The sequence below is a fragment of the Taudactylus pleione genome, unplaced genomic scaffold, assembly GCF_031769625.1.
Source record: "Taudactylus pleione unplaced genomic scaffold, aTauple2 ptg000127l, whole genome shotgun sequence".
NCBI classification, from domain to species: Eukaryota; Metazoa; Chordata; class Amphibia; order Anura; family Myobatrachidae; genus Taudactylus; species Taudactylus pleione.
Window position 1 is genome coordinate 8,606,251 of NW_028284529.1, and position 26,053 is coordinate 8,632,303.

Below are 26,053 nucleotides of genomic sequence, written 5' to 3' on the forward strand. Positions count from 1 at the left end.
TACTTACATGTAGGGGATGGAAAAATGAATATGCCCATGACTCGTTTTATTATATTCATGTATGCAGGGAAGGCACACTATGCCTGATTCATGTTTGTACGCAAATGCAATCAAAGTTGTGGTCTCATGGATTGCAATTTCAAAAATATGCTAATGACTTCCCTTGCCGTCCAGTGCATAGAGACGTCCACTGAATGTATCTCACATCCGCCGCACATGTACATAACTGAAAACTTTGAATGCAGATTAGTAGGACACCAGCCTGCAGAGTAAGTCTAACCTGTCACAGTGGGTCTCCAGACACGCAGTAGGCTCTCCTGCTGTGAGCAATAACGCAGTGGCTAATTGTATGCTCGCCTAGGACACAGTGTTTAAACGATCCTGACATGCCTGCGTTTCTCTAGCCACACCCCATTACCTCACCCATACACTGACTACCTGTCACTCACTTTGTGAATTAATCCTCTGTGCGAACGTAATAGCAATATAATCTCTGCGCGTACACAGTGCGGCTTATACGCATGCGCAGTAGCTAATAAACGCTCAATCTGCATAAACATCTGAATTTGCGTACAAACATGCATCAGGCCCATTATAAGCTGTCTTAGCTCCTCCTGACCATGCATATATAGTCATATATTTTTAAGTTTTTTATGATTCTTACTGTTTTTGTTCTTTCCTGTCCCTATTTTGTTGCCTTACAATTTGGCATTTGTTATAGGTACCCATTGCTAGTGACGTTATTTGAGTGACTCATTTGCTTCTTGTAGGACTTAGAGATCCATCAGAAAGATCTTGACTCACTGACTGAAAAGAAAGAAGCTTTGGAGGCGGTAAGTGCGGAGTGTGGAACAGCTTAAGTTTTTCTCCTCTGTATATAGTAGCTAGTCGTCAGTCCATATATTTATTTTATTTATTTATACAATATAATATCTGGAAAGAAATGCCTCTAAAGACGGCTCTCATTTTTAAGTATGTCCAGAATATAAAGAGGTTCTTAACAATTTCATATTTCTCAGCATTTTATATAATGTAAGAAAATCACAATACATTAGGCCACTTCGCGATTCTGCTCCGTTTTCACCCAAATCGCTCTGTAATCTACGCAGGCAAGGTTGGGTTTAGGTATACCTACAAAAAATAAAAAAAAATCATTGTTATCAGTCTGGTTGAATTACTTTAGTATACTGGAGTTCTTTTAATTTGTTTGTCTATGCAGGATATCTTTCCCCATACAGAGAGGGCTTTCATGTGGTAACAAAATAAGTACATTACTGTAGTTATTGTGTGAATGAAGAAGAACTTCATTCAGTACTTCTGATTTTAGTAATACCAACTAAGTGTATTTGCTTTACACAATACTTAATGTTTTCAGTAAAGCATTAAGAAGACAGAACAATTGAATACATCTTAATTTTCACTTCCAAATTTTCCATTTAAGGAATATGAGTTCAGTTGAAGCTGCTAAACTAGATGATTGACAATTGTTTGTTTAAAAAAAAAAAAGTACTAAGATTAATAATAGTGAGTAACCTGTTGATAAAAGGAAACCTATTTAGTGCTGTTACACATCTGATACCTGGAACTGTGACTCCATCAGGTCACTGTAGTCTGTGACAACGCCATGGTGTAGGAGAAGTACAGCTTATTTGGTATTTGCTCCAACATCCACTTTTTAAAAAAAAAAACATCCGCATTTGTGAATTATGATGTCCACTGCACAGTCAGAGGCTGATGTAGATGCTTTTTCTGTAAAAAAAAAATGAAAACGCGGGTGTAAAATGTGCCTGAAAAAGATCCATGTTGTGCAGTAAGCTGAGCTAGATTCATCTCAAGATGCCAGGATAGCATATGCTCCATGTTTACACCAGGAGAAAACAGTGGTATATGCGCCAGGTTGATGCCATGGGGTGTGGCTTGATAGTGTTTGTAATTAATGATAAGGATACAGCACAATTAGTACTACATTTAGTATTTTAATGAAGAATCATATACATAACCAGTGGCGGATTTACTCAGGGGCTGCAGCCGCCCCAGTAAAACCCGCCACCATTCACCACCCCACAATGAGCTCCAGACCCGACCCCCTCAGTGAGTATTATCGTTACTCACTAGTAGAACAGGACACAGCAGGAGACGGTCACGGACTCCGCAGTTATTGCAGAGACCCGCCTGCTCCTAAATGATGAGGAGTCAGAGATGATGTGTTCTGGCTTGAGCTTTCCATTGGAAGCTCTTACTGCTAATCTCATGCAGAGCTAGCAGCCCCAGGGGAAGGAAGCTCCTCCTCCTGGGGCTGCCAGTCTGGAGTGTAGTGAGTGGAGTGATTAGCAGTAAGAGCTTCCATCTGCAAGCCTACACTGTGGTAATCACAGGCCCTGCATTGCTTCTAGGGGCTTCAGACTATGCAGTTCCTAGAAGCTGTTTTAGTGTTGCTACGCATGCATGAAAATTAGTTGGCAGGGCATCATCCATCCAAATGAAAGTCAGGTCAGGCAGCAATCAGCAACATCAGACTCCCAAGGTATGTCACTATCAATCAAGAAGCTTTAATAAAGTAAACCCAACTAAGGACCGGATACCAAGTTGTACGCATTTCAGTGTCTTTGGAGCAGCAGCGATGCTAAAATATGCTAATGCCGCTAGAGGCGTCTTGTGTAAATAGCCGCCTCCTGACGACTTCTGTGATCCGCTCCTGTGTCTGAGGATGCAGCATTGGATCACTATGCGTGACCATCGGTTATCTGAGCAACCTTCAGATGACTCAGGATGGCAGTGTTTTGACGTAGTTGAAGCCAGCAGGCAGACACTGGCATTAGCATGCCCCATATTCTGGGATGCTGTCTGACGCTCTGCCCCCAAACTGACACAGCCTGTCAATCAGGCCATCGCGGGTGAGCATGCAGAAGAAGATCTGCACATATGTAGTACAGGTCCTGCACATGCGCAATTCTTCAGACATTGGAGCTGCATGCAAACCATCGGGTAACTTACATTCCTGAAACAGCCCCTAAATGTCAATTGTAGTGTTATAAATGCATTCATTTTTTTATATGTACTAAGGGTGGGTTACAGATATAATCATAGTGGGTTAGCGTTCTAAAATTATTTTAGTTACTAATGATAATGTAATTATCCACCTGTCAGCAGGTTTATCTTTTGAACTCTATAAGGCAGTTAATTATAATTAAGCCTTTAATAGTGGTCAAGATGCGGACAGGTGGAAAATTAATCCTATAATAATGGTAACGAAATTAATTTTAGAACACTAACCTACTATAATTATATAAGTATATGAAATATTAATGTATTTACACTACAAGTGATATTGCAGCCCCTCCCCCCCCCCCCTCACATAGGAGCTAACACTGTACATAACAGTCTGTTTGTGTCTGTATAGTGTTATCAATATATACTACAGGGTTATTTATCATTAAATATAGACCGAAGTAAAAATGACTCTTTAAGGTCAATTAAAAACAAACTTTTTGTTACACTTTAAAAGTCAAATAGAAATCTTCATTCCTGCCATGGACTGAATGCAAATAACAATTACATAATAAAACCAGACTGCAGCAGCCTTACTGATTATTTATATAGTATAAGTGGGGGGATCTAGATGCACTCAGGCAATGAAAAGTGCCTGCTGATCATTATCATCAGTGCATATTACGCAGCAGAGTGCCTGTATGATATACGTATCCTAACCAGCTTACATGTGTCTGTGTAGCGGCCTGCAGGCAACTTCCTTCCCCATTCTGCCTCTCTACATTTTAGGAGTCATTAGCACAGTAAGCAACTGAACCTGCATATGGATACAAAGGTCCGAGGTGTTTCTGCACATGTGCTATATTAAAATATTTAATTTACACAAAAAAGATGCTAAAGTCCAACTTTGTACAGATATTGTTGCCTGATGTAAGGAAAATAATCTGCAGTGCCACTATTAAGGATTACGGTTTGCTTCGTACAATCTGCTTTATTAGCCCTTTTTAATGTTTTTTTGACTGAACAATAACAGGACAGATGTTCAGTTCACTATTCTTACAGTTGTCTCTTGTCGCCAGGAAATTGCACATTCCCAGGTTAAACAGGATGCAGTATTGCTGTATGAGAAGCTTCATGAGTTGGAGTGTCGTCGAGACCAAGCCATTGCTGAGGACAAGAGTATGGGGTCTCCACAAGAAGAGAGAGAAAAGCTACTGAAACAGGTAACCCACAGGAAATGCACAGCTCTATCTAGTATAACATAATCACTCAGATCACTGCTCTTTAATGCTGTGGAGGTCAATGTTTCTTTTACCTGATTTTTGTTATTGTTTTGTGTATGTGCAGTAGAAGGGAGGCTTGAGTGTGATTGAGAATATTTTTTACATTACCATACCTCTCATTATTCCAGATTTGGAATTTGGGGACATTTTAGGTCATAGCCAGAGCCTCCAACATGGCCCATTCCATCATGTACAAAATGCTCTGATCCTGGACTTCCTTCTTAATTTATGACTGCAGCCACCTGTGTTAAAATCAGTTAACTGGTTCAACACAGGTGACTGCAAACATAAATTAGGTGGGAAGTCCAGGAGCAGAGTATTTTGTACCTGATGGAAGGGGTCATGTTGGAGGGTAGGAACCACTCCCCTAAATTGTGGTGCTCTGCCCCTATTTCATTAACTCGTCGCTTTTTTATGAAATTAGACTATCTTACGTAAACTAGGATTTTTGGGAGGAGAGCATTGTTAACATGTATATTAAAATATATTCTGAGATTACATAAAGACCGCATATTCCTCAGTTTTGTCTAAGCATATAAAAACGTGTAGTTGCCACAATACAAAATGTAAAACATAGAATTTGCCTGACTAGAAAATACAGGTCCATTTGGTCTTCCCCTTTTTTGTCGGTTTTGGATTTTCCAGTCTTCATTCCTCCAGTTTCTATGTCCGAATCCTCACTAAGCTGTACATGCTCACCTTTCCTGATAAGTACTGTAACGCAGTCCATGTACCATTTCAGATGTCCTTATTTGCTTCTTTTTCTATTTTATAAATGTCTGAAGAGATAGGGCCACAAGAACTGTACACAGGACTTGATGTGCAGTCTTACCAGTGACCTATAAAATCACAGTGATAACCTCCCTCTTCCTACTAATACCTATTCCTATAAAACCAACTATTATATTGGCAGTTGCCCCCAGCTTGGCTATGCTGAAAGCTTAACTTCATATCATTTGAAACTCCAAGGTCTGTTTTGATTGTTGCTGTTGAGATTACATTACTGTTCAAGCATTATTTTTCATGTATTAAGATATCACACTTTAGTCTATTCCGCTAGTATCTCTAGTCTAAATCGTTTGTTTTACAGTTTCTGGGTTTCAAGCCTATTAAAATCATTTTGTATCGTTTGTGAATTGACATAAGTTAACTTGTAGACCACAAGTTATACACTGAATGAATACATAAGATTAAACAGGAGCTAGAACTAATCACTAGATTTCAGGTCCTTCATCTGAGCTTAACCTTAACCAAACTTAGGCAATGCTCTGTCTCCTGGCACTTAGCCAATCCTTTTATCTGCGAGTTTTTCTAAATTTATAGTGGGATGCCTAATCAATTATCTCGCTAAAATCTAAATAAACTATACCCACTTATTCGCCGTGATCTACCACCTTGGATATCATGTCAACAAAATCCACTAGATGACTCCTAGCAACAATTTAGTTTTCTCTTAAGAATGCACAAATCTTTCACCTAGCACCAATTTCACACTGACTTGTATCTTATAAGTAGTTTTGTTTTCTCAAAATGAATTAATTCCCCTATTGATATGGGATTCACTGTCTATGGTTATCCTTTTTTTTTTTCATCCTATTGCCCTTTTGCAGAGCGGACTTGGATCTGCCATTCTCCAATTACATAATGTGTAGCAAGTGACATCGATTGAACAGACTTGTTAACAAGTTTGGTAGTGGTGCTGCAAGTGCTACTCTTCGGTTCTTTAATACTTGTATGTAATACCATCTGCTCCCATTGATTTATCTAGTTATACGTTTCAGAGTGCATGTAACAAAGTCTGTAGTAAATGTATTTGTGTCTACAGTACAGTAGTGTATATATCCCCCCTTTATAATATTTAACATTAATTCAGAGCAGAAACTTAGGCACTTTGAAGTTTCTCTGTCTTTTTCAACATATGCACCCCCTTCAGTTTTTAGCCTTATAAATCCTCCCTTTATTGTTCTTCCTTCACAATATTTTTTAAAGAACATTTTGCAACCATTTGTAACACTTGTGCATTGTTATATTCTTTTTGCATTATAGCATATTTGCTTAGTCACATTGTTTGTTTAGTCAGGTTTTATATGTTTCTTTGTCCTGATTGTGTTTGTCTATATTTCTCATATGCTATTTGTTTTAGCACTTATAACAATTGCCTGCTCCTTGTACAACATATTGGCTGTCTCTTCCATTTACTTTTACTAACATATTTTTCACAAGTTTCTGTTGATTTTAATTATGCACATTATAGTATAGTCTCCAGTTCCTTACAGTCACCATTCCATTCCCACCTTGCCAAGATTTACACTAATAATTATTGACTAATCCTATTACTATAGCAGGAGTCTTAATTCTAGGGATGTAGTTGAAGATAAAGATTTCATGATGCCAAAATGCTATTCTTCTCAAATGGCCTTTATACATATGAGCTATAAGTCTGGTGAATTTCCATCTGCTGATGCATGTATCTTTATTTCTCTGTATTGAAGACTCAACATAAATCAATAATCTAGACTAGAATCCCAACATGAATGTCTTTCATGCTATATTGGTGTTCTGAAAACAGTGGACCTCACTCAGACCCGTTCACAAGTGCTTAGCACTCACAACCGGGTCGATGTTTAGGCCCTGCGCACGCGCAGCGGCCGCACTGCGCGTGCCCAAGCCCTGGAGCCAGAGAATGAAATTCTCTTGCTCCGGAGCTCACTACAAAAGGGGCGGATGTCGATGTTGATCAACAGCTCGACCCGTTTTGTAGGCGTGGCGGGGGGTGGTTTCACAAACGGAAGCGTTCCTTAAGGAACGCCTGCCGTTTTGTGGGCGGCCGCACTGACATCAGCAATGATGTCAGTGGGGAGCTTCCTGCTCGATCAGAGTTGGAAGCTCCCTGGGGCTTGCGGTTGCCGAGACCCAACCTTAGGGTCTCGTCGCAAGCCCCGATGGTCATCGTGACCATCAACCTGGTCGGTCGCTAAAGCTGTGGGTGGTAACCCACAGTTTAGCTAGCGACCAGGAGGCTGCACTAGAAAAGTCAAGCGGCCGCCCTCATTCAGAGCGAGCGCTCGCTTCTTGCGACCGCCTCTGAATGAGGGCCACTGTTTCTTCTTCAGGGTCCATAGAGATCCACAGGGATGCCATGGGGATAATGTGGTTGGAATGATCCAGGCACCAAACAGTTAAGCTTTTAGCTCCCAGGATGCCTCATGGTCCTCCCCCACATATACGCGGCCCCCGGCCACAGGCATTCAGTTTTTGAGTTTGGTGCTGCAGGATTCAAACGCACATTTTTAACTCGGGGACTGCTCAGTCCCAAGCTTTAATTTTGTGTTTTATTTTATTTCTATGTTATAGAGTTAGCAGTACTGAGCGTAATAAAATGCCTGCACTGCGACTCAGTTTACCTCCACCGGGCCGCAACAGCGGTAACGTCTATGGTGATTTCGGTGGGTCACGGCAGAGCTTGCTAGCGGCGATGCCGGGGCCCGGACTGCAACGAGACACATGGAGATGTCAGGTAAGGCGGTACCTCGCTTATGGGGAAACGAGCGCGGTAGCCCTTGCTTCCGGTGCTGGAGATGCACCGGAAGCCGCTGCAGTGGGGGCCTGGGGCCATCCGCTCCCTCACTAGACCACCAGGGCCTTATCATCTGACGCCAAAGATCGGCTACAGACGCTTCTGCTGCCTGCTGCCATGAGGCCAGCGTACCCAGACGGTTCACGCGGCTTATGTGAGGTTGTCTCAACCCGGGCAACTCCTCCCCCGACCCAGACGCAGATCCATGAAAGGTTTTCCTGCGTCTGGGTCACTTCCTATCCTCTTTGTGCATATGAGCCGCTCACAGACCACTATCGGTGCTCTGCTGAAGCGATTTGGTCTTAGGAGGTTTTGGGTCAGTCTCCCTGTATACCTCTTCCCTGGGTCAGGTATATAGTGCTCTATATCCTACCAAGATTTGAGTAGTTGATTGAGGGCCCATTGCAACTAAATTACATATGCATTGTATATGACTTTTTGCTAGCTGCTGTGTTGATACTGCCTTTTATTTCTGCCTGTCAGTTATAACTATCACTGTTTTTTCTCCTCATCCCTCTGTTACAGGTGGGTGTGGGTTTTTTCTTTGTACTACACATTTACTAGTTATTTGTGAAGGCTGTCACATTACTTTGCATTGTTACCTTTATAATTGATATGTCAAAAGGTAAAGGGTAAACAGGAGGTTGAAGGCCCTGTGCTGGTGTCATGTAAATCCTGTTGGCAGGCTTGTCCCCTAAGTACTTTATACAGGATAGTTTGTTTGCTGTCTGTTATAAAGAACCACCTTACCAGCCCATGTACAGGAGCCATCTTGGGTGTCCTCCTTGTCTTAGGTGATGACGCAGCTAGTGTATCATTTGGCTACTCCCAAGCTGACCCCCATTAATAGGATACAGCATGCTATGTTTGCCCCTCCTATACATCCTTCCTGGATGGATGTTTATGCCCACTCAAGTCAGAGTATGGCTCAGTCAGCAAGTGTGAAATCCCTCCTCCTGTGGATGCTCATGTGACACATTTAGTCAGGAGTGCTATGTTGCCTATTCCGTCGGCTTCTTCTCCTAAAGATTCTACAGATAGAAAAATGTAAACATGTCTTAAAGCAGTATTTTCATTGTCTGGAGCTGTTACTCGATCAGCTATGGCCGGGGTTTGGGTATCCAAGGCTGTTGAAGAATGGACAGAGGTTTTGGAAGATACTCTACCAAATATTACCAGAGAACAGTTGACATATATCTTCCACATATGGGAATTACCCTTCTATTTGGGAGAAGCTGCAATAGATGCTGGGCTCCTAGCTTCTAAAGTTTCTTTAGAATGTAAGCTCTTATGAGCAGGGCCCTCTACCCTCTTGTGCTTCTCCTAACTCTACTTTCATCTACTTCTTGCTCCCCACTAGGGCACCTAACACTTGGTTGCTTTGCTCTGTTGCTTATCTGGGTGTTATGGTCGCGAATGTAGCAATGTATAATATCCATGTCCTGTATTGTATTGTACTGTAAGTCAACCTATTTGCCTATGTACTTTGTAAAGCACTGCGGAACACTTGTGGCGCCATATAAATAAATGATAATAATAATAATAATAATAAAGCATCGGCAACCTCGGTTGTGGCTTGTAGAGCCCTTTGGTTAAGGTCCTGGAAAGCAGATACGGGGTCAAAGAAGACTCTGGAATCCTTACCTTTTTATGGAAACATACTATTTGGAGCAGAATTAGATAAGATAGTGGCTTCACTGGCAGCTTCAAAATCTGCAGGTCTGCCATGAACAGCTACATTAAAGTCTACGCAGTCTTCTTTTCGATCCTTTCGTCCTCAGGGATGACCAAAAGGACAGTTTTACTCAAGGCCGTCTAGTTCTCGCAGGACCATCAAGCAGCAAACTAAGAGCTCCTAGCTGGCCAGAAGTCTAGCTTCTAAGCCGGACGACAAACCCTTTGCCTGATGGGGAGGGACTCCTACTGGGGGATCCCAGGGTGGGAGGTCGACTTCTTCAATTTGCGAACTACTAGCATCAAACAACAACAGATGCCTGGGTCCGAGAAGTGGTCTCTCAGGGGTATGCTCTCACTTTCTGGAGGCAACCTCCCCAGAAGTTTTTTTTGTACAACTCCCCCATCGGAGCCTATGAAGGCCTTGGCCCTACAGGAGGCCATTTACTCCCTCTTGCAGACAGGGGTGATAATCTCGGTTCCTGTGGTTCAACAAAGAAAGGGTTATTTATTCCAGTCTATTTTTGGTTCAGAAACCAAATGGGTCTCATCGCCCTATTCTAAATCTGAAAACCCTCAATAAGTTTATCCGTGTACCCAAGTGCCGTATGTAGACTCTCCGATCAATTATTTTAGAAAGGGAACATGGGGATTTTTATGATTTTCCTGGACATTCAGGATGCGTACCTGTATGTTCCTATTACTCCATCCCGCCAACAATTTTTATGGTTTGCTGTCCTGCAACAACATTACAAATTTCAGGCACTACCCTTTGGTCTATCTACGACCCCTCAGATCTTCACCAAAATAATGGTGGAGAGGACAGAGTACCTCAGGCTTCAAGGAATCAGAATACTGCCATACCATACCTTATGACCTGGCATAATCTCCGGCTTTTCTACAACACCATATCCAGCTGACCATTGTCTGCCTACAGATGCAGGGCTGAGTGATCAATTGGAAGAAATCTTCTTTGTCTCCAATACAGCAGATGGTACATCTAGGGGCACTTATGGATTCTCAGGCACAAAGGGTGTTTCTGCCAGAGGATAAGATTGCGGCCCTATCATTGCGAGTGTGCAAATTGCTACGCAATTGATGGGTATCCATTTTATCAGTGAGGCAGGTCTTGGGGTCAATAGTATACACCAGTGGTTCTCAAACTCTGTCCGCAAGACCCCACACAGGTCACATTTTGCAGGTCACCTAGCAGGAGCACAGGTGTATTCATTACTCACTGACACATTTTGAAATATCCACAGGTGAAGCTAATTATTTCACTTGTGATTGTGAGGAGACCTGGAAAACATGCACCGTGTGGGGTCCTGAGGACAGAGTTTGAGAACCTGTGGTATACACCTTCGACATGGTGGAATATGCTCAGTTCCACTCCAGGCCACTGCAGAAATTGATCCTCTCCCCATGAAACGGACAGTATCATCTAATGCAGTCCCAAAGGATCCTTCTCACTCCGGAGGTTCAGCTTTCTCTCTCTCGTGGTGGTTACAAAAGAATCATCTGGACAAGAGTCGCCCATTCTGGAATCCAAATTGGGTGGTCCTCACCACGGACGCCAGTCTTTGCGGATGGAGGGTGGTGGGCAACTCAAGGAAGCTCATCTGCCCATAAACATTCTGGAGCTTCGAGCAGTATACAAAGCACTTATCAGAGCATAGGACCTGCACCAGGGAAGGCCGGTCCAGATTCAGACCGACAACGCGACCACAGTAGCTTATCTCAATCATCAAGGAGGCACGTGAAGTCACGCAGCCATGAGGGAAGTGACAAACAGTCTGATCTGGACAAAAAAATGTCATCTTCCGGCTATCTTGGCAATATTCATCACGGAAGTCCTCATCTGGGAAACGGACTTCCTAAGTTGTCAAGACATACACGCCGGAGAGTGGTCTCCACCTGGGGGTTTTTCAACTCCTGGTGAACAAATGGGGCCTATCAGACGTAGACCTCATGGCTTCACGTCACGATCACAAGGTCCCCAGGTACGAGTCCAGAACCAAAACCCCCTCAGCCGCATTCGTGGACGCACTGGCAGTGAGATGGGACTTCAAGCTGGTGTATCTCTTTCCTCTGATTTCCCTCCTCCCAAGGGTCCTCAGGAAATTCAAACAGGAAGGTGGAACAGTGATACTAGTAGCTCCTGCTTGGCCCAAATGCCATTGGTTCACCGACATATGGAATCTATACACAGACACTCCATTTCCTCTTCCTCAGGGTCCATGCCTGCATCCGGACTTACCCCGTCTGTCTTTGACGGTATGGCTCTTGAGTCTTCCATCTTAAGAGCCAAAGGTTTCTACAGCTCTGTGATTCAAACGATGCTTAGGGCACGAAAGCCTTCCTCTACCTGCATCTATTACAGAGCTTGGCATTCTTTTGGTCAATGGTGTACCCACAGTAAGTATGAACCTAAGGTTTTTAGTGTTTTCCGGGTACTTGCTTTTCTCCAGACTGGGTTAGACCTCGGTCTCCGCCTGGCCACCCTGAGAGTACAGGTTTCTGCGTTGTCAGTTTGGTTCCAGCAAAGAATTGTTTGTTTACTGAATGCAAGAATTTATTTTTCAGGGTCCACAGGGATACTATGGGGATGTTATGGTTGGAGAGATCCAGGCACCAAACCGTTAAAGCTTCAGCCTCTGGTCCTCCTCCATATATACCCCGCCTCTAGCTATAGGCCTTCAGTTGTTCATTTTGGTGCTGCAGGATCAATACTCACCTTTGTAACAGGGGACTGCTCAGGCAATCCTAAGCTTTTATTTTATGTTTTATTTTATTTTATGTTTTTGGGTTGGCAGTACAAAATGTCTGAAATAAGACACACCTGCTGCGACTCCATCTACCCCCGCCGGGCCGCAACACCAGTAACTGGGCTGGTGATTTTGGCGGGTTGTGGCTGACTTTGCTAGCAGCAATGCTGCGACCGGACGCACGGAGATGTCAGGTAAGGCGTTTCCTCGCTTACAGGGAATCGTGCACGGCAGTCCTTGCTTCTGGTGTCATAGACGCAACAGACGCCACTGCAGTCAGGGCCAGGGATTGTCCGCATCCTCACTACACCACTTAGGCCTCATCGTCTGACGCCGGGGATCGGCAGCAGACGCTTCTGCTGCTACAAGGCCAGCGTACCCGGCTGGTTAACGCAGCTTAGGGGAGGTAGGCGCTCCCCTGGCTGCTCCTCCCCCGACCCAGACGTAGTCTCTACGAAGGGTTTTGCGCTTCTGAGTTGCTCCGCCTAACCTCCACGTGTATATGAGATGCACAAGTGCGCTGCTGTAGCTGTTGGTCTCAGGATGGTTTGGGTCAGTCTCCGTGTATACCTTTCCCGTGGTTAAGGTATACAGGGCTCTATATCCTACCATTCTTGGTGGTTATGTAGTTTATTTAGAGTCCATTGTAATTATATTACATATGCATTGTATGTGACTTTGCTAGCTGCTATTGACACTGTCTTTTATTTCTGTCTGTCAATTATAACTATCACAATTTTTTCTCTCCATTCTTTGGGGTGGAGGTTTTTATTTGAGTACTTCGCATTAATTTGAGATTTTGTGAAGAATAGATGGGGGCATTTGAAGACTCTCTACCAAATGCTACCAGAGAACAGGTGATGAATATCTCAAACATACGGGAAGCAGCTTCTTATCTGGGAGGAGCTGCAGCAGATGCTGGAATTTTAGCTTCGCTAAAGCATCAGCAGCTTCAATAGTGGAATGCAGGCCCCTTTGCTTAAGATACTGGAAAGCTGATACAGGACCAAAGAGGGCGCTAGAAGTCTTACATTTCTATAGAAAGGTACTTTTTGGAGCAGAGTTGGATAAAATTATAGCTACTCTGGCAGCTTCAAAATCAGCAGGTCTGTCATCTACGGCGACTATAAAGTCTAAGCAGATTTTTTTTCAGTCCTTCTGTCCTCAGGGACAAGCAAAGGAACAGTCTTTTTCTAGGTCGACTAGTTTTCACAGGACAACAAGGCGACAAACTAAGAGGTCTGGCCCGCCAAGACGTCCAGCTTCTAAACTGGATGACAAACCTTCGGCCTGATTGGTCAGGCCTCCTCCTGCGGGATCCCAGGGTGGGGGGCCGACTTTTTCAGTTTGCGGATTATTGGCATCAAACAAAAACAGATGTCTGGGTCCAAGAAGTGGTCCCTCGCTTTCAGGAGACATCCTCCCCAGAAGTTCTTTTGCACAGATCCTACATCAGATGCGGTCAAGGCCTTGGCCTTTCAGGAATCCATTCACTCCCTGCTATAGACGGGGGTAATAATCCCGGTTCCTGTGTCGCAACAGGGAGGGGTTATTATTACAATCTATTTCTGGTTCAGAAACTAAATGGGGCTTATCACCCTATACTAAATCTCAAAACCCGCAACAAGTTTTTCCATGTACCCAAGTTTCGGATGGAAACTCTCCGGTCAATTATTTTGGCAATGGAGCTAGGGAATTACATGGTTTCCCTGGACATTCAGGATACATATCTGCATGTTCCTATTATACCATCCCACCAACAAATTTTATGGTTTGCTCTCCTTCAGCAGCATTACCAATTTCAGGCTCTACCCTTTGGCCTATCTATGGCTCCCCGGTATCTACCAAAATAATGGCAGTCATGACTGTCTATCACAAGCATCAGGGAGTCAGAATTCTGCCATATTTGGATGACCTTCTGATATTGGCACAGACTCTGGTTGTTTTACAAAGCCATCTTCAACTGACCATAGCCTGCTTACAAAAGCATGGCTGGATAATCAATTGGAAAAAATCATCACTTTCTCCAACACAGCAGATGGTACATCTGGGAGCGTTGCTGGATTCTCGGGTACAAACGGTGTTTCTGCCAGAAGACAAGACCATTACAAATACGCAAGTTGCTAGAAGGGTATCCATTCTGTTAGCAATGCAGGTACTGGGATCAATGTTATCCACCTTCGATATGGTGGGGTATGCTCAGTTCCATTCTAGGCCTCTGCAAAAGTTGATTCTCTCCAAGTGGAACGGACAGTATCATCTAATAAGGTCTCAGAGGATCATTCTCACTCCAGAGGTTCGTCACTCTCTCCTGTGGTGGCTGATAAGGATCATCTGAACAAAGGGCCCCCATTATGGATTCCAAATTGGGTGCTTTTCACCACAGACGCTAGTCTTCGCGGATGGAGGGCAGTGACAGGTCATCACACCTTTTAGGGAAGATGGACAAATCAGGAAAGGCATCTGCCAATAAACATTCTGGAACTGCGAGCAGTGTACAAGGCACTTATCATGGCTTTGGACCTGCTACAGGGCAGGCCGGTCCAGATTCAGGGCCTGACTCAGACCCGCTCTCAAGTGGGTCGATGGCCGGGCAGTGCGCACGCGCGAGCGAGAAATCACTCACTCTGGCGTTCGCATCCTAACGGCTGTCGATGTTGGTCGACAGCTCGCCCCGTTTGGTAGGCGGGTCAGGGGGGGTGGCTGGCCAAACGGAGGCGTTCCCTAAGGAACGCCTGCCGTTTGGGGGCCTCCCCACTGACATCACTCGTGATGATCACTCTATTAGAGCCGGAAGATCACTGGGGCTTGCGACGGATGAGACCCTACCACAAGGGTCTCATCGCAAGCGCGATGGTCGCGACCATCATCTGGCCGCTCACTAAAGCTGTGGGCCAGATGATGTCCGCATCTATTACAGAGTTTGGCATTATTTTGGTCAGTGGTGTTCCCATAGGAAGTGTAATCCTAAGGTGTTCAGGATTTCCAGGGTACCGTCTTTTCTTCAGGCGGGGTTAGACAGCGGTCGCTGCCTGGCCACTTTAAGAGTGCAAGTTTCTGCACTGTCAGTCTGGTTCCAGAGGAAGATTGCCTCATTACCAGATGTTAGAATTTTTTTCAAAGGAGTTCTTCGAGTTCAGCCTCCAGTTGTTCCACTGGTAGCACTGTGGAATTTGCTTTTGGTTCTTAAGGGGCTACAAGCTTCCCCATTTGAACCTCTGGACTAGATTTGAAGTGGTTGACAGCGAAGACACTTTTTCTTCTTGCTATCTCTTATGCTCGCAGAGTCTCTTATTTGGCAGCACTTTATTGTCGCTCTCCATTTTTTAAAATTTTACCCGGATAAAGCTGTCATTAGTACACGGGCGGGTTACCTTCCTAAGGTAGTGTCCCGTTTTCATGTGAATAAAGAGATTGTGGTTCCAGCTTTTCAGGCTCCAGATCTTTCTGCAGGTGAAGCCTCCCTGGATTTGGTTCGTGCTCTCCGTATTTATGGGCATCGTACAAACTCTGTTAGAAAATCAGATGCTCTTTTTGTATTATATGGTTTTCACAACAAACTCTGGCTCGATGGCTGCGCATGACTATCTCTCAAGCTTACACGCAGGCTGATGTTCCAAACACAGCGACAGCACATTTTATCCGGTCTGTGGGACCATCGTGGGCGTTACGTCGTGGTGCCTCTGCTGAACAATTTTGCAAGGCAGCCACGTGGTCTTTTGTCCACACTTTTCTTAGGTTCTATGCCTTTGATACTTTTGCCTCTCAGGATGCTTCCTTTGGGCGACGAGTTCCTCTTTCTGCTCAAGAGCATCCCCACCCTTAGGGGAACTGCTTTAGGACATCTCCATGGTATTCCTGTGGATACCTATGGACCCTGAAGAAGAACATTAGAGTTATGTTAGACTTACCTTTGTTAACTCTTTTTCTTTGAGTTCCATAGGGTCCACAGGGCACCCATCCTAACGCACCTGACTGCATTGAGTCATTTTTCTTTCGATCACGGATTTCCTCTTTTTCTGTGAGTGTTTCTGGTGTACGATTGTTCTTCCTTCCCCTTTTTCCTTCTCCTGCCTTGGGCTTGTTTACAAAACTGAATGCCTGTGGCTAGGGGCGGGATATTTGTGGAGGAGGAGCTGGGGCATCCTGGGAGCTGAAAGCTTAACTGTTTGGTGCCTGGATCACTCCAACCACATAATCCCCATGGTATCCCTGTGGACCCTATGGACCTCGAAGTAAAAAAGAGTTAACAAAGGTAAGTCTACCATAACACTTATTTTTAGACTTTATCAGGTTTATAGCATTAAACACAGCTGCTTTTCTTGTACCATGTATGTGTTTCTTTACATAGTCCTTTTTTACATGAGCAGCATCTTTAAACAGAATTTCGAAGCTTGAGGAGTCCGAATACTAAATGTACAGATTGTTTGTTTGTTTTTTGTTGTTTTCTTTTTTAATTAAAAAAACATAAATCAGTTGAGTTTAGCCAAGAGAGGCAAATTATTATAGATGTATTTCTCATATTATTGATACTTGCGACAGAATTCTATGATTTGCAAAGAAAATGTGTGAGAACTGTGTTTTGCAGGATTGATTCTAACAGTGTTGTTGCGTTTTGGACATAAAAATATTATATTACTGTTTATGTTGCTTTCTTAAAAAAGAAAAAAATGTTAAATTAATTTTATATTCATTTATCTTAAATAGGTGAAAGAAGATAATCAGGAGATAGCAAGCATGGAGCGGCAGTAAGTTTTTTTTTATTTTTTTTATTATAAGTTTGACTCTTGTATTTACAAAATAATAGCCATGGTAGGTAAACAAAAAAAATAAAAAAAACAATTGGCCTCTCCACTTGTATTGTACTTACCTTTGTATACACTTACTGCTACCTATGTTCTCATACCAGCTGCAACTGTTTTATAATATACTACAATGTGGTTGCACACTATTCTATTGCATAATGTGCTGTCATAGTATAATACGAGTACAATTCTGTAAATATAATATCTTACAGCCAGTAGCCGCACAGAGCAAACTTCTGTAGTATAGTAGACCACAGTTATAAGATGAGTATGGTTATTGTGTTCTGATAAAATAAGTAATTCTGAGAGTATGGGGAAAATAATGAAAATATAAAAAATGCAGAGTAGCCTTTAATAGAGTATTTTTAAAAATAAAGGTATAACATGTATACTTACAATGGTTAATACAATTTTAAATATATGCTCACCTAGTTCTCTCTCACATGTTTTCTTGAATTCTGATAACATTTCCCATTATTCTAGTTAATCTAGTTCTATAACTTTTTTCTGCTGAATCCAGAGCTATTTAATTAAAGAACTATTTGTGTAGCGGATTGTAGTGAAAATAGTCCGCTTTTATATCATTGTGGAATGAAGTTTGGAGGATAGGGGCATAAGAATATACACATTGGGATAATATAATACTAACCATACACTGCAAAATATTGGATGCTAGGCCTTATGGCACTGTGTGTTTGATATAAAATGTTCCCCATTTCCGTTAATAATCCATTCTAAATCGATAACATCATTAATGGACATATCAGTAAATATGGTGAGAACATGTCATGAAATCAGCCAGTGGTCACGGCTGGTGTCACAGAGTTACCTGTTTCAGGCGTCCAGGCAGGATCAGCAGCAGATGATTGCGGCAGGAACCGCGGAGGCAATATATAGCTCTTTCTCATAGAGATTTGGGTAGCAGTGGGAACTGCCTTTGGTGATAAATGACAGTAATGGCTAGCTGCGATGCAGCCAGGAAGAACCCGGCTGGTCCGACTGGAATAACTTGTGGAACCGGACCGGTAGGAGCAGCTTTGATAATATGACTGCTATAAGCGATGGGTAGCCGCTTTGGTCAGGCTGAACCGGACTGGACTGGCAGGAGAACTTGCAGAGCCGAACTGGAACCGGCAGGAGAACTTGCAGAGCCGAACTGGAACCGGCAAGAGAACTTGCAAAGCCGAACTGGAACCGGCAGGAGAACTTGCAGAGCCGGACTGGGACCAGTAGGAGCACTTGCAAAGCCATACTAGGACCAGCAGGAGAACTTGTAGAACTGGACTGGGTCCAGTAGGAAGACCTGCAGAGCCGGATTGGGACCTGCAGGAGAACTTGCAGAGCCGGACTGATACCGGCAGGAGAACTTGCAGAGCCGGACTGGGACCAGCAGGAGAACTTGCATAATCAGACTGGGACCAGCAGGAGATCTTGCAGGACCGGACTGGGTCCGGCAGGAGAACTTGCCGAACCAGGCTTGGAACCACAGGAGCCTAGAACAGTAACTTGCACGCTTGGAGAAAGTAACAGCATAACCAGTTACACCGCAGGAAATAACTAATTGTTCAGGCAATGAGTGAATGCCCCTTTTATCCCCCTTGCTGGCTCAGGATTGGTGGGGGCTTGAAGTTGGACTCCGTGACTGGGTGGTTTAGGACATGTGATTATGTCCAATATGGCGGCATCCATGGAGGAAGCAGCGGGAACTCTGCAATCAGGAGCATGGCCGAGACTCCCGGACCAAGACCGTCTGGGCACATGCAGGACCTCCCCGAGCGGCCGCGCACCTCCATCCAGCATTTCCAGGGAGGTAAGAGCGCAGACCAATGGCGGCGCAGGGGCCACGATCTGACACCAGTGTTTTGTGGCCACTTTCAAACCGTAATAAGAGTTTATAGCAAAAAGAGACCCAGCTTCTTGGATGTATCTCCTAACGGATGGTTTAAATCTGATTTGGCCACTTATGTGTGTATTATCTGGTGAGGGATGATCAAGGGTTTGAGGAGAGTCTGGGCAGGGAGTTTCATCAGTGTGGAACAGTATCGGGGAAGTATTGGAGGCAGGAGTTAAACTGGCCATACAATATACAAATTTTCATCCAACTAACCATTATCTGAGCAACTAAATGATCATGAAGTGTGACTCCATACACTAGACCAGCCAACTACTATTTTATCCAACTGAGTGACTTTCCGATGGCACAGAAATAGACGGGTTGGGTATGAAATCATGGGAGCTATTCAGCCGCCAGGTGAAAAGCTGACGCCGGAAGCCCAAAATACCAGAATCCCGACAGGGTAGGTAAGTATACTAACCCTACCCTGGTGACCAACTGCCCCGCGGCTGGCTTGAATCATGGTAGAGGAATACCCACACTGCAGATACCCCCTCTGTGGTTACAACAGACCAGGCTGGCAAACCCCACATTTTCCCTAGATTATGGATTAATCAGCAATAGGTTGAAAGTGCTAGTGCTGGTTAAAAATAAGGGGAAGCGTCACACTTTTTTTTCCTTATTTTTTTCTTCTTCATGCTATAGGGGACACAGTCATTATCATGAGTATAGGCTGGAGCAGGAGGAGTCTGGGCACCAACTAGTTAAACTTTTTCTCCCAGGAGCCCCGACTCCTCCTCCCCTATATCCCACCCCCATCCCCAGGCAGGCCAGTTTTTAGTTTGGTGCCTTGCAGGAGTAGGAACTGTGTTAGAGACTGCTTTTAATAAGTCTGTGCTTTTTCCTGTATTTTTTTTAAATTTAAAATAATATTTTTGTACTATGAGTGAGCAGCGCTAGGCGTCCTGTAGGATGCCCGCGCTGCCGCGCCACCAAGCCCCTGCACCGGTGGCCGTAGCACTGGCGATTGGGTCAGTGTCTTCGGACGGTCACTGTCACACACCAAGGATCCGCAGCTGGATGCCAGGGGGGGGAGTACCGCTGGTGCTGCAGCGGCTGTCAACGCCGTTGTGGGATACCACCAGCGGTGCTGACAACGGTCATCCAGACCCTCTGGCGCCTCCACTAGCCACCAAGGCACAGGAAATGGGGCTCTTCTATTGACGCAGCCATTGCCCTGGGGGATCTTGCTCTGCAAGGGGGTGGTAGGCTCTTCCCATTAGGTCTTCCCCCGCTCCCTTGGCGTGCTCCCTCTTTACAGAAGTCATACCATAAGGATAATCTTTCTCTCTCTCTCCCCTCCCAACTGAGACCCTGAGCAGCTATTTAATTTATGCCTGCTGCAGTTAGTCTCCGGAGAGCAGTAAAAGGGCTCCTGTGTCCCTGTATACCTTCCCCCCTATGGTCAGGTTATACGTTAAAGCTTCTTCCTGCTGAGTGGGGTTTTGATTGTTGAGCATTAACTGCCCATTGTTCTAGCATTTGAAATGTTGTGTGTGCATGGAATTGTAGCTTACTGTTTTAACACTGAGTTCTGGCACAGTCTCCTCTCCAGGTGGTCAAAGTGACTGACTCTTATTTGGAGGATTGCTGATAGGGGGGGAACCCTCTTCTGTTAAGCCCTACTTTCTGTTTTGAGGTCACATTCATTGCACCTCTCCTTATTGTACACAACAGCTTACCTAGTTGGTGTCTGGGGACGGCCCTAGATCCTGTTTATGTATTCCATGGACAATGCACCCAGGGATGGGGGTGCTTCAGTATTGCGCAACTGCAGGATTTGTAACACTGTATTTTATTTTCAGGCTCCAGACCATGGTGGGCTTTGTGTCCGGTCTTTCGCAGCATTAGGTATAGCGTCAGTCTCATAATCTAAAGTGAGTTCTGTTCTCACACAGGGAATTAAGTCTCTGGGTTCCATCTTTCTGGCTCTGCAGCCGGGGGCTTTTATAGCCTCCTTGGACACCCAGGAGGCCTATTTGCATGTTCTTTTCTGGCTCTGTCACCTGTGATTCCTCAGGTGGGAGGTCCGGGAGGAACATTCCCTTTTTCTGGTTTTGCCATTTGGTCTTTTCACAGCCCTCTGGGCTTTTATGAAAGTCATGACCGCTCATTTACACTGCAGGGGTGTCAGGATTCTTCCTTATTTAGAAGACCTTCTGATCCTTGCCTGGTCATCAGATGTTCTCAGGGAACATATCCATCTCACAGTGGATCTTTTCCAGTCCCTTGGAGGAATAATCAGTAGGGAATTCTTTGTAGTTTCCATCAGGAGATGTACCCACTGGGGGCCTTACTGGATTTCAGAATTCAGCTGGTCTTCTTCCCATTATAAAAGCTTGGTTCATGTAGGCCAGAATTTGCAAGTTGTTGTGTCATCGCTGAGGGTCAATACTCTATTGCATGCAGATACTGGGCTCTCTGGTCTTCGCTTTCAACAGGGTGGAATATGTTCAGTTTCACTCCCGGCCTTTTCAATTGGGAGTTTTGTCCCGGTGGAACTGGTATCATCTGCAGCTGAAGACATGGGAAATCGTTCTCTCTTGATAAGCTCGGCTCTCCCACTTGTGGTGGCTCCAGGTTTCCCACTTGGCTTCCTCACCACTGACGCAAGTCTGCATGGGTGGGGGGTGGTAACCTGTCAGCAGACCTTTCAGGATTGGTGGACGGCTCTGGAGAGTCTGTTGCCGATAGAGGTCCAGGGCTCTTTGCCTAGCTCTGCTGCTTTTCCAGCTTCGCCCTGTTAAGGTAAAGTACAAAACACGTCAGCCGTCACCTACATTAGCCATCAGAGCAGCAATTGCAGTCGAGGCACCTTCAAGGAGGTGAGTTGCTTTCTCAGCTAGCCAGAGCATCATCTTCCAGCTCTGTCAGTGGTTTTCTTTCCTGGGGTTTGGCATTGGAAAGCAAACTTCCTCAGCTGCAAGGTTCACGAATGTGTATGGGCATTTAACCCAAAGGTCTTTTAGCTCCTGGTTCTTCAAAAGGGCTTGCCGGACTTCACCTTCCCGGTACTTCCATAATCTGCTGTGATTCTGCGTTCGCACCATGATCCAGGAGCCTTTTGGTTGTATACCTTGATGGGCTGGTGAAAGTTAATTCTCCTGTACATCCTTCCCCCGATCTCGCTGACATTGAAGGATGGCACGGTATTTCTGGTAGCACCCGATTGGCCACGTCGTGTTGGTATGCAGATCTCCATGGACGCTCTGCTGTGTCTTCCTCTGTGGTAATTTTTTTTGTCTCAGGCCTGCGCTTCTATCCGGTTCTGAACCGTCTCGCTGCAATGGGGTGATTCTTGAGACATCCATCCTGTGAACTTAGGGCTTTTCCAGTGAAGGCGGTCATACTATGCTGAACACCCGTATGCTTTCCTCTGCAAGTTTTTTTCACTGCATTAGCGGACTTGCTTCACTTGGTGTTCTGACAGGAACGTTAACCCCAGACTGTTCTTTTGTCTGCTCCTGGGTTTGCTCTAGGCAGGTCTGGATTGCGGCCTCCACCTTTCTTCTTTGCAGGTGTGGATCTTCTTTGCAGGTGTGGAACTGCACTTCCGGTCTTCCTACCAGAGTCAGATTGCTCTGTTGCCTGACGTACAGACCTTCATTCAAGGAGTTCTCCACGTACAGCTCCTGTTTGTTCCTCTGATGGCAGCTTGGCACTGGTCTTTGGTGCTTTGGGCTCTCCAGTCGTCGTCCTTTGAGCCTTTGCCCCTCGGTGGACATGTGTTAGTTTACATGGAAATCTTTCTTCCTACCGGCTTTTGCGTCGACCCGGCGGGTGTTGGGCTTTGGTGCGCTATCCTGTCGCTCTTCATTTCTGTCTTTTCACTAGGACTGGGCCATTCTTCTGAGCCACTTCTCTAGGTTTCTCATCACTCTGGAAATCGGGGTCCCTGTTTTTCGGACACCTGCTTGTTTTACAGAGAAGGCCTCTTTGGATGTTGTGTGGGCCCTCCAGTCCTTGGTGAATAGGACCCGGGAACTCTGTAGGACGGGTTCGTTTTTTGTCTTCTACGACCATCACGGATGGGTCTTGCCACCTTCAGGAGGGACTTTGGGCAGTTGGCTCCATTTGAGTATCTGTCATGGTTATGCTAGTGCAGACCTTCCTGTTCCGTCTGTAGTGATGGCTCATTCCACCAGATCGGTGGGTACTTCTTGGGCAGCTCGCCAGGGTGCATCGGCTTAGCAACTTGATAGGGTGGTCGTCCGTCCATACGTTCCTACGACTCATTTTTCTACTATTCATTTGACACCTTCACTACCGTGGTTGCTGATTTTGACCAAAGTGTGGTCAGCGCAGCTCCTGCGCGTCCCCTCCCTTAGTGGGATAGTTTTGGGACGTCCCATGGTAATGACTGTGTCCCCATGGCATGAAGAAGAAAAGGAGATTGATGGTCTTATCTGGTTAAATCCTTTTCTTCTGAATCCATAGGGGACACAGGGTGCCCACTCTGACGCACCAGGATGGCAGGGTTTTTACTCTGTATTCAGTTCTCCTTTGGCATTTCTGGGTGTTGGGACCTGTGTCTGTGTGTTGGGCTTCCTTCCCCACTTTCTTTCTCCTGCCTTGGGCTTGCTAACTAAACTGGCCTGCCTGGGGCTGGGGGAGGGATATAGGGGAGGAGGAGCCGGGGCTGCTGGGAGAAAAAATTTAGTTTGTGCCCGGACTCCTCCTGCTCCAGCCTATACCCATGGTAATGACTGTGTCCCCTATGGACTCCGAAGAAAAGGATTTAAACAGGTAAGACCATAAATTACTTTTTTTTTTTTTTTTACTCAAATAGTTTTTATTAGTAGTACTAGTTTCCAGTATACATCAGATGAAAACATTTAATAAACAGTAGTTTACAATCATCATAGCAAAAACAATATATATTTTGAAATTTTATAAAATAAAATAGAAATATAACATATAAGATTAAACTAAACTAAACATAACTATACAAAACAAAACAAAAAACAAAACATCACAAAAATAATGCAAGAATTACATAAAAAAAAACAGAGAGCAATACAAAACAATATATATTAAAATAAAAGACAGAACAAAAAGATACATACAACCCTTATTTAAGGAAAGAAGTGTGAGGTCATCCATATTAACCTCTCTCATGTCACTTTGAAACAGTGTTAAATTAGCCGACTATGGACGCCGTGTGGGAAGATGAGTCAATAAAGTTAGACCAAGGACGCCATTTTATCAGTGGGGACGAAGATGATGTGGAATATTTAAATCCAGAGGTTTCCATTTCAAAACCTCTTTGAATTTTAGAAATTATCATCGAGATAGATGGAGGGTCAGGTCTCTTCCAAAACTGTGCCAGGGCCGCCCTTGTAGCTATCAGAATGTGTCCGACAATGTACTTATTGTGTGATTGTATTGTGGGGGGAAAATAATGTAGGAGTGCAATTTCCGGCGACTGAGGAAGAGACTCCATAGTGACCTGAGTAATTAACTGGAATATTTCTGACCATAGGGAGAGTATATTAGGATAAGTCCAAAAGATATGTAACAGAGTACCCTCCAATCCACATTTCCTCCATCATAATTTAGAGGTATCAGGCCAGATTCTATGTAATTTGGTCGGGGTGTAATATAAACCGTGTATTAATTTATAGAGCATTTCAGAATGGTTCAAACATTTGGACATTTTGAAGATGTTCATGAATAAAATAGACTAGTCTTCTTCAGTCAGGGACAGATTAAGGTCCACATAAAGATGCCACTCTTATGACCAGTAGTAGATAGTTTAGAAAGTATGAGAATACCAAGGAAGAGGGGGATGGGGGAGTATAGAAGAGCACAGGATAATATGATAATAACAATGTAAATTATTATTGAAATATAATTTGAAAGATCCACAATCGTCAAAATCAAGACCCTATGGTCAGTAGGAACCTGAAGAAATAACAAGGTGGAGGTGCTCCCCGGAGAGTACACATCATGTGGAAACAAGAAAGAAGAAAAAAACTCTCTAGTTGGGGTCACACTTGATTATAAGTAAATAGTTAATTAATAAATAACATTTAATTGGTATACATTAAAAATAGCTGCCACAATACGGTAAGTATGTCAGTAGTAATATACAAGAACAAGACAAAACAAGACATGAAACATGAAAAATTAAAATACATAGAAAGCAAGGTGAAAGTAATTCTCAGCGGGGTGATGTCAGAGAAAAAAAGAGATCACAAGTGTAATCTCATAAATAATTCTCTGAGTTAGCCCACTACGGTATTAGTCCAATGACTGAATTATATCAAATAATTATAATGTGTATTAAAATTAGTAGGTAAAATAACCTCAAACAGCATCAACACATCAATTCACTCATTCATACCCTTGGGTGAGCCTGACAGTACGCTCACATGTCATTCTCTGAGTATCATAATGACTCGCAGCAGCTACTGCCTTGACACCGTTGATAGGGAATAACTCCTTTAATCTCTTCGCTTGATATTCTCCACAAATCTACTTTCAGCGGTACCTATAGAGATCACATCTCTATGATACTTGTTGCTCACATGTATACTTAATTTACCTGTCGATTTTTCAGTGTATATTATGTGGGCAAGAGACCGATTATTCTAGGTGTGTCTACCTCATTAACCAGTACAGTGAGATCTATCTATACCAATTTTTCGGAATACAGATCTCCGTATACCATACACTCTTCCTTGATTTAGAGATATACCGTGCTACCTTAGGAATATGTACAGAGAGAGTTCTCTACAACAAACTATATGATGCGCATTGCTTTCTACCTTTGTTACGTATCACAATTTTGTATCTACTCCATCCATAGAGTGGGAGCTTCTTGGTGATATTTGTATGTGGAGTTTTGTTTACCATCGATGTGTTGATGCTGTTTGAGATTATTTTACCTACTAATTTTAATACACATTATAATTATTTGATATAATTCAGTCATTGGACTAATACCGTAGTGGGCTAACTCAGAGAATTATTTATGAGATTACACTTGTGATCTCTTTTTTTCTCTGACATCACCCCGCTGAGAATTACTTTCACCTTGCTTTCTACGTATTTGAATTTTTCAT

General features: G+C 44.0%; 1 protein-coding gene across 1 annotated transcript in view; it reads left to right on the forward strand.

Moving 5' to 3' along the window:
- The window catches only part of IFT74 (intraflagellar transport 74), a 112,433-nt gene that overhangs the window by 56,332 nt on the left and 30,048 nt on the right, over positions 1-26,053 (forward strand). The window contains exons 10-12 of the mRNA XM_088472650.1: positions 771-833; positions 4,068-4,211; positions 16,995-17,035. Of these exons, the coding sequence (XP_088328776.1) occupies positions 771-833; positions 4,068-4,211; positions 16,995-17,035 (248 nt within the window). The remainder of the gene's footprint in view (positions 1-770; positions 834-4,067; positions 4,212-16,994; positions 17,036-26,053) is intronic.